General features: G+C 41.3%; 1 protein-coding gene across 1 annotated transcript in view; it reads right to left on the bottom strand.

The window, feature by feature from the left end:
• Nucleotides 1–4474: 4474 nt before the first annotated feature.
• Nucleotides 4475–10062, bottom strand: part of GRM1 (glutamate metabotropic receptor 1) — a 401573-nt gene continuing 395985 nt past the window's right edge. The window contains exon 8 of the mRNA XM_057740283.1: nucleotides 4475–6230. Coding sequence (XP_057596266.1) covers nucleotides 5303–6230 — 928 coding nt within the window. The 3' untranslated portion in view covers nucleotides 4475–5302. The remainder of the gene's footprint in view (nucleotides 6231–10062) is intronic.

Genomic DNA, 10062 nt, shown 5'->3' with positions numbered 1-10062 from the left:
TTGACTCTGGAAAATGAATTATCTAACAATTAGCGCTTTCCCTTATCCAATGCAAGATCCTAGTCCCTGGAAATACTTAGGCAGAGGGCAAAAGTCACCTAAATCCATTCCATCACTTAAAATATACCAGGTCACACAAGCCTCTGTGATTCTCACTAGAAGTTCATTTCGGTCGTCAGCATTTTTTTCCTGCAGTTCCATTAGATGCCATCCTGTTGTATACCTTGCTGGTCCCACCTCTTAGTTTTTCTGGTTCCCCAGAGAACTTCATTCTGGATTTTGTTCTGTTCTCTGATCAGCTTTGGGTATTAACTACAGAGCTCTGGACTTGCATTTCCAGGATCTAGGACCATCTGCTCTCTCTCTTTTGCACAACTGCTGGCAATAGGCCTTGTATCCCCAGCCCCTCCCATCATCCTACCCCGGTCAGCGGGGTCTTCTCACCTGGCCCCTGCCTGACATGGGAAGAAGAACAGGACACAAGGGAATTGACACCTCCCTGAGGTAAGAGTATCAGTGACTTCTAAATTTACTTCCAGCTTTATAATTCTGTGATTATTTTTCTTTTCAATTTTTTGTTATCCTCATTCTTAAGCTCCCCCCACCCCCAGTTTATTAATCTATAAGCATTACTTCTCGAGCTACCCTGAGAAAATCAAGCCAGTTTCCAGTTTAATAGCATCACTACTTGAACTCCCTACCTAAGCTCCTCCTTTCTCCCATGTTCTCCCAAGCCTTGGTGACTGGGTTAACCTTTTACTTTGTCTCAAGAGATGTGCTTCTGTAAGGAAAGAATCCCCAGGCCATGCTTTCCCCATGAATGTCTTATTTACCCTCACTTTACCTGATGCCTTCTCCAGCAGTCTGTGTCTTACCTGCAGTCCTCCTGCAGAGGACGCTGTTTCCCACACCTAGCACTGCCTTGCCAGATCTCTGGCCAGACTCAATGGACACTAAGTATTGCCACCTTCTTCTGTAGGCAAAGCAGACCTGCTGCCCAGTGGGACAGCTCTCTCTGACGACAAAAGGAGAGCTTGTTTTTCATGATGAAAACATGTGTTGTTCCCACTGGCAGATTTAGGACCAGTAGGTAGAAATACAGAGCTCTGGACCCCATAAGGATCTTGGAACAAATCTTTAGAGAACTGGGCTGGGAAAACTATATGGTGTTACAATACTCATTTACTTTCTCAACAAACATTTAATGAGTGTCTGCTTCGCCTCGAAGCCTCAGAAATCAGGTATTAGAAAGCAAAAAGGAATTAACAAACTATTCAGGGAAAAAGACATGTAAGTTATAATGTAACCTGGGATGTGAATGAAACGCTATGGGAATCTGAAGTGGGGAGCAGTCACAGCAGACACCAACTCCTGTGTACTCTCCTGGGCTCTGGAGAACATGGATTCATAGGCTCTGTCTTCTCTTTAGGATGGGAGTCCATTCCCTGCTGAGCCACTTACTGGCTAAAGAGACTTTGGGCAAGTTATTTCAGTTCTCTAAAATATTCCTGTGGCAATAATACTGGGAAGATTAAATGAGAATGAATGCAAAAGACCTGAAAAATTTCTGGCACACAGTAGGTTAAAGAAAATGTTGCTTCCATTCTCTCTGGTTGCTTTTGAGGATAGACATGATTAAGGCAGCTCCTCATACAACTTTTGGGGTATCTGGATCCCAATTTCAACTTCTCCAAATGTCTCCATTGTGATGAAGCTTCTGGACTTTCCAGATGGAGGCCCTTATGATCCACCATGATGTGTGGGTATTTCTTTGGACTACACACCTGAAATATTTTCATTTGTTTTCTTTTTTCTTTTTTTGCCCCGTTCTTTGTTTCTCATTCTCTCTCCTAAGGGTTTTGCTCACGAGACACCAAGCTCCCACTTCATAACTTATTCTATTTTCTGGGCACAATGAAGAAATCCCTGGTGTCTCAGCTTTTGATTCTGGTAATTTCTTCAGCATCAGCTTTCCTGGATAGACGCTGCTCTTTCCATCTCAACGCTCCACAGTCTCATAGATGTAACCCTGGTACCACCAAGTTTTCTCTCTGAATGACACTTGGTAGATGCCTTACTTTGCAGGCATCGTATCCAGAGATGCTCCCTTGTTTTGAGGACCAGTGAAGTCTCCATTGAAATATAAAGGAAAAGAACTTGGGATGAGCAAGAGGATATCAACAAGCTAAGAAACCAGGTGCCCCTAGAGTGTGAGCCAATGGGAGAAAAGCTGTGTGGGGCACAAAGGAAACAGAGATGGGGTTTTCTGAGGCCCCTGTCTCTAAAGCTCTGCTGGAGATGCGGGAGTTTGTCAGATCTCACGTATTCCATCAAAAAAAGGTAGATGACAATGTCTGCCACAACACTGGAAATTTAAATTTTGGATTTCATTTTAAACTGTTAGAGTTAGAGACATGGCTTTTCCCATAATCAAATTATACTCTACTTTGTCACCCACCTGGTCAGTAGCTTTTGTGTGGTGATCTCCAGCTTTCACCTGGAAGACATGTTCTGAGTAAAACAAAACCATTGAAATTATTTTTTTACACCAGTCTATTTCTATTATTGTCACTCTTACAAAGTAGAGAGAGGGAACATACACATTTAATAAATAGAAAATATTTATTATACAGCATTATCAAGATTATTTGACAAAAGGCAGTAACGAGCCAAAGGAAAACACTTTTACAGGAAGCTAAACAACTTGTATAAGCACATACATTAAGGTGGAAAGTTTCTGCCCTTTTCGTATAGGGTATGTATGTGTACATTTCCAATTTTGAAGAATTATGATTTAAGAGCTAATACTCTGTTGTATTCAGGGAAACATTTAATCATGATAATAGTAGGCATTCAGAGTAATAATGTGACTGGTGTTGAATATGTTCACCAAATGTCTCAGACTGAAACCTCAAGACAAACTGACATAGTATTTGAATAGTAGAAGCAGTTTTCCTGATCTATTCTTAATTTAAAAGCATCTGAATGCACAAGTCCTGATCTTAAGAACACATGTCAGTGGCATTAAGATAAAAAACATTTCACTAATAATAGTTTGCCAATTAGTAGACCATATGTTAAGCATCGGAACCATCCATTTTCCTCATTCTGCTTCATGACAATGAAAATATGGAACTAAAATCCACATTTCAGTCATGAGGTCTTTCTACCAAAGGTGTAATAAAATAATTTTCTTAAAGGAAAGGCAGTCTATTCTTGATATAAAACTGACTAAACTTGGCAGTAGAATATGGGAAGACATAAGAAATATGAGCCTCAAATATTGGAGTAGATGTTAAATTCTGAACAAATGATGCAGTGGGTATTTAAAGAGTCTAAGATAATTTTTGGCTGAGAAATCAGCAGCTTCAACATGAAGGAAGCATATTAAACATGACTGAACATAAGGCATAAACAAAGATATTTAAGGGGATAAGATACATTCCCAAGTAATACAAGAAATCAAAACTGCAAGAAAAATCTCTTTTATTGGGGAAAAAAAGGGAGAGCAAAAATGAAACAACTGGATTACACATATGTGGACAGTATACACTGTAAATAACAAAAATAAAAAGACAAGTTATGACAGTGAAAATATAGGAATGAAAGAATGTGGAAATAAAAATTAAAAGAAATTTAAAAAGTGATGAGTAAATAATTTGAGAAATCATGACCAGACTTAGAGGTTAGTATATGCTTTAAGGACATAAAGCTCAAGAAGCTGTGGAAAAAAAAAAAAAAAGGAAACCTGTAATAATGTAAATAATGTCATTTCAGTCTTATGTTATAATAATGATGTGTACAAGTTTATAAAATGTACCTTTTTATTGTTACCCACAGTTTTTGTGAACTTTTAGTATAAGAAATTTTCAAACCACTTCATTAATATTTCCACATCATAAAATATCTGAAAAGTAAGTTCCCTCTTAGAAGAAGAAGGACCATCTGAGCAGCATATGAAAAACATTGGACCAGAGCACTCAAACCTTCAAAGAGCTCCTGTAGATATTGATGGCAATGGTATATAAAATGTTATTGGAACATAAAAATATCTATACTATATTGGAAAGACAATCTTCTAGCTGCATTTAAATTGACATTACATTGCACAAATTTTATTATCACAGGTATACAAGGACACAGGAACACATTCACTTGCTAGTTACAAGGACTTCAGTGACAACTGGAAAGAATTATTTGTCCTTTAAACCAGTAATAGTTGCTATGAGTACACCATTAAGTTCAAAGATGGATTTGTTTCTGTAGTACATAGGAGAAACAATGGCACCAAATACACATACTGCATCTTAGAAGTTCAACTGGTAAGTATTATTTGCTACAGTAAATGGAAGGTAACAATTTTGCCACATGGTTTGTTCTCTTTAATATAAGGGCAAAGGAGAGCCCCCTTGGCACACAAGGAAATCCACAAAAAGTCTTCTGCCACTCTCAAAACAATCTCTTGTCTGGCCCTTTTCTGAAATCACCAATAAGCGAGTATCAGATATGGGAAGCTGATTCTGCTGACTGATTTTGTTCAAAGCCCCAAGCTTATGCACTGTCTTGCTTCTCATTCCGCCCTCCCTTAGCACTCCTGATGAAGCGCTTTTTGGTGATGATTTTGCTCTTATTCCTGTTTTCGTAAATAGAGGGAAATCACAGAGCAGCAAGGTGTCCACACACCTTTCTCCAAGTATGACAGCAAGGCTGGCACTGGATGGGGTGCAGGTAGTGAACAGAGGCCCCTTCTGGGGCCAGTTCCCGAGTGTCCGGAAGACCAGGGGTCTGTGGGCCCATCAGGGAGAAGGGCTTGAGAGAAATGAGCTCCCGTCCATCACCGTTCTCTGGGTGGTTCCACTCCTGCCCCTCCTTCACCCACCTGCTCCTTCTGGCTCCACCATGCTTGCTGGAAATACCATGATGAACCGGGCTGTCCCCTTCCAAATGGGCCAAGTGGTGGGCATGTATATCTATGCTCAATGGTCCAAAGAGATTATGTTGGTTGATTTTATTTACTTTTGCGATTAAAGTTACATACTATATGGGATTGTGCTTTGTCAGAATTCCCTTTCTTCCCAGAGAAGGCTTTTGAATCGTTCAAGAATTGGAATCCACGCCTGGATCACCTCTTGCTTGCAGAGTCCAGCATCTCTCGCGCTGGCCTTACTAAGGCGGCAGCAGCGATCTCTTCCTTGCTCCTGACTTCACCTGCAGCCTCTGCTTCTCCCCCAGCTTTCTGCTCGTCTCCGGAGGTGCTGGTGCTCCCTGACCACTCTTGCTTTTCCCTGTGGACACCTCCTCCCTACAGGGTGGAAGAGCTTTGCTTATAGTCCCTCAGAATGACAGAGGCGTAGGTCACGTTGGGAGGGGTGCAGAGCACCGACTCGGACACGGGGGAGCTGGGCACCGAGCTGCCCGAGGCCACCGAGTCGCGGAAGGGGGACGGAGGCGTCAGGGCAGGCGAATCCTCTGGGGGTGGTTTGCTGGCCGCCTGCAGGTCCTCCTCCTCCTCCTCCTCCAGCTCGTCTTCCTCCGTGTTGCCTTCCCGCTCGTACAAGTACTCCTGCAGGAGCTTGAACCTCTCGCTGTCGTCCTCGTCGTCGTCCTCGGCCGGCGGGGAGACGGGCTCCTCCCCGAAGGTGCTCAGCTGCAGCGGGAGCATCTGCAGGTGCTGCGGGGGCGCCGGGGGCGGGAACAGGGGCCGCACCCCGTTCCCTGTAGCCCCGGGGACTGCGAGCACCGCGTTGAAATCCGGGATCCCGGTGCTGAAATTGTTGACCACTCCCTGTAGCTGGTCCATGAGGGATTTCTGCGGTTGCGGTGGCTGCGGCGGCGGCTGCTGGAGGGGAGGGGGCAAGCCCTTGGGGACCACCTGGTCGGCCAGGAAGAGGGGGGTCTCCTCCGCGGTCAGGTGGGGAGGCAGAGGCGGGGTGCTCACCGCGGTGGGCACGCGTCGGTGCACCACCATGGAAGGACTGCTGGCGGGGCTGAAGCCCAGCGGCCGGGCATCCTCCTCCTCCACGTTGTAAAGGGTCTTGGTGCTGGTATCTGAAAAGGTCAGGCTCTTGCCAGAGCCTTGGTAACTTTTAGTGAGGGGTTTGATGACGGCTGTTTGGTTGCAGGCCGTCTCATGGGTCTTCACGTGCACAGAGAGGCGGTGCCACATGTGCTGCCCCTTGGGCACCTGTCTTCCACCTGGTTCAGACCATGACACAGACTTGCCATTAGAACTATGAATAAAATAGAGATGGGTTTATTTGCAGAGAAATCATGCACACGGGATGATATACATATAAAACATTTACAAGCCCAGCTCAAAGCAATTCGACTCCCCCTGGACTGTATCTAGGCCTGCCCTCCACACCCCCAACCCTCTCCTCATTACACATCAAAAGCCAAAAGCTGCAGTGACCACAGGTTGCCTCTGAGGCTGCAGCCAGTGATTCCATCCACCCCAAGACAAGGCGGGACGTTTTGACCCTGAGAAAAGATGCAGGGGAGAAAAGCCAGCTTGTAGAAGCAGCTATTTTCATTTAGGTCTATGATTACACAGCTATTACACACACACACACACACACACACACACTCTAAGGCAATGACAAAATTGTTGCTCAGTGCAAGCCTTTGAAAGATTCCAAAATGATGGAGGAAACAAATTAAAAACAAAATCTTAGTTACACATGGACAGCAGAGCATAATAGCCATAGCTATTGCCTCCCTTTCGTCTTAGTCCCTGGAACAAATTAAAACCCACATATAAAGCTACTCTCATTGTCCTGTGAGGTTATAAAATACACCCTCTCAGTTGCCCATTCTGAGATGCAGGTATTTCCTGTGGTAACAGGGGCAGCATGGTCATGCCCATGGCACCTGTACAGAAGAGAAAAAAAGGAGATGACAGAAAAATCCAGACCCATGCTCCACTTAAGTGTTTCCTAACTTTTGGTTTTCTTTTTATTTCGAAGTATTATTCCTGACACATATAGCACATGGCAATTCACTCATAGCTGCTAGTTTGGGATTTTCATACTGGTAACATTTAACCAGTTATGTTTGAAAGAGATAGAACTAGAAGGCCCAGAAAAATACAAATACCTACATTCTACTTTAGTCTCCTTGCATAGTTTGATGCAAATGTGACAAAATTAAGATTCAGATGAAGCAGAAGTTACTGAGACCAAGACCTCTCTGGGGCCTTTTCCTCACTGAGCACTGGTGAAGAAAAGACTTAGGGCACCAGTGGTCCTGTACCCTTCCTGGGATCCTCATAAAACCAAACAAACAGATACAGTTCTGAAGACATAAAAAATGAGATGTACTGTGTGCATATACTACAAATTCTGTTGTCTGTTCTAATAACTATGGTCTTACTTTTGGACTCAGTTTATTTTCTGTATAATTTTTAGCAGATGGTGGTACTTTACCATAGCATTCTATTAATAACAACAGTGTTAATACTGAAATCAGGAAATCATTTTCTTCTTCTTCTTCTTTTTTTTCAGGAGTTTGTTTTTTCTTTGTATCCATGAAAACAACAGAGAAAGTAGCACAATAATGATACATTTTTGACATTAAAAGGAAGAGGGAAAAATGTGTATTTTTTCTTAGGTGGATATGTGAAATTGACTATTTCATATCATAGTCTTTTGTTTGGAAAAATGTAGGAAATGATCAGTATTTAACATAATGGTTTATTTAATCATTTTGAAAATACAAGAGTGAATACTTCAAAAATTATATGTGAGTTCCACACTTATGATGACGGTAATGTTTTGACATTTCAAATTTTACAATTCTGAAAAGTGAAAGTGAGTCAAATAAGTACAGATTTGTGTAGAAAGTCTGATATCAATTATAAAAAATTCTACATATAGAAGTTCTAAAATATATAAAACTGCTAAAATTTTCTCATTGTTTGGGAAGAAGGTAGTTCCTCCATATATCTGATAATCTATGCTGTATTTTTAATTTTCTAAGAACAATCTCATCTCCAAAATACTGTATTGAAATTAATATTTCACTCAAATGTATGCTTAATATATTCTCTAAAAATGTATAACTGCTTGTAAATGTGAAATTACTGACTTACCAACTTCTACACTATCTTGTTAGAACAGCTGACTCTCTCCTGAGGCAAGCAAACTAAAGAATGAGCTGGTGGTATTCCTGGCAAGAACAGTCAACCAGCCAACCAAAGGCAAGACCAGAACCTACAGTTCCTCTTCTGAGTTTGAAATTCTAAGCAAACTCACCTCCCACTTTCATCTTTCTCAATTTCCTCCATCTCCCATTCTACTCACACGTTTCATCCCATTATGCATTTAATACATTTAATATGCCTCTTCCAGAAAGTATAAAACTGCCTAGTTGCCTCCTGCCTTGCATAATATGCTTTAGTGTACTTTCCAACTGCAATGCTTTGCATCCCTTTCAATTGCAATAGAAACACTTTTTCCTTCTCCAAATGCTTGCCTCTTCATGCTCGTTAAGAAAATCACTAAACTAAAAGGCTGCTTGTCTCTTCATCTAGTTGTGTGTGTGTGTGTGTCTGTGTGTGTGTGTGTGTGTGTGTATGTGTGTGTTTTAAAAACCAATTTCCTTGAGAGCTAGTCTGACCTAATTCAATCCGTAGGCTTAGATATCCAAACAAACCATTGCCCAGTCTCCACATACACCAGCCAAAAAAGCAACCTTGTGTTCCTGGGACTTAGTTCACTCCCGGCTCACTCACCTAGGTTTTTTTCCTCCTTGTCCAAGGGTCCTATATGAGGCTTTTTTAAAATCACATAAAAGGCATTATTAATCATCTTGCAGACAGATATGATCACAATTTAATTCTGTTTAATCCAATACCATTTTTATTCTTGTGATGGGAGATTTTCACCCTGGCTGTCCAAATTAGCAGCTTTCCTTCCCCTCAGAGTCTTGCTCTAGATTTTTTTGTAAAGTGCTGTTTAATTAGGAAACAGTTCTAATGCCCTAGGGAATTTACCAGAGTAAGAAAATTAGATTAACCTTGTTTTTCAAGGACAAAATAAATTGCTTCCTAAAAACCAGAGATGGTGGAGGAAATGCATCAGCTCATAGAAACTGCATCAGAGTATAAACTTTGGTCCTTTTAGATTAGTTATTTTTAACCTATGGTCCACAGACAGCTTGAATGGTCCATGAATCTACATGTGCATTAAAGCATTGTTTTTAGGCTGAATCAATATTATGTCTTTGTAGACTGTGTTCTGCTATTTTTAAATGCAAAATGCTGTTATGATAAATTGTACTTCTAGATACAAGTGTATCTAAGTTATGAGAAGCCTTTTTTGTGTGTTTTGTGTTCAAGTGGCCGCTAATAAAGGTACAATTACTGCCACAGATTCAGGTGAAGGTTTAATACCATTTTGGTGTGAAAAGTGATTATCCTATTTGAAAAGGTTGGGAACCCATTGCTGTGACATTAAGAAGAGAAAAATGTATAAAATATGGGGAAGCAAAAAGCAATAAATGCATTATAAAGATGCAATATTATTATGAAATGACTTTTGTTTAATCCCAGATAACTTTAATACATCGTGTTTCAACCACCAGCTTCTTCCCTCTGTTATTTAATTTTACTTGGTTCCCTAATCTCAGAAAAAGCAACCTGGTTTAGAAAAAACCACAAAATTGTCACAAAGCACCCAATCCTTCCTGCTCTTACTTTAAAAGACAGACATCAGGGACTTCCCTGGTGGGGCAGTGGTTAAGAATGCACCTGCCACCTAGGAATAAACCTGCCTAAGGAGGCAAAAGATCTGTATGCAGAAAACTTTAAGACATTGATGAAAGAAATCAAAGATGACACAAACAGATGGAGGGACATACAATGTTCCTGGATTGGAAGAATCAACATCATGAAAATGTCTGTACTACCCAAAGCAATTTACAGATTCAATGCAATCCCGATCAAATTACCAATGGCATTTTTCACAGAACTAGAGCAAGAAATCTTACGATTTGTATGGAAACGCAAAAGACCCCGAATAGCCAAAGCAATCTTGAGAAGGAAAAATGGAGTTGGTGGAATCA

The sequence above is a fragment of the Hippopotamus amphibius genome, chromosome 6 (assembly GCF_030028045.1).
Source record: "Hippopotamus amphibius kiboko isolate mHipAmp2 chromosome 6, mHipAmp2.hap2, whole genome shotgun sequence".
Taxonomy (NCBI): domain Eukaryota; kingdom Metazoa; phylum Chordata; class Mammalia; order Artiodactyla; family Hippopotamidae; genus Hippopotamus; species Hippopotamus amphibius.
Note: the sequence above shows the minus strand (reverse complement) of the source record. Positions and strands in the feature narration are given on the sequence as shown.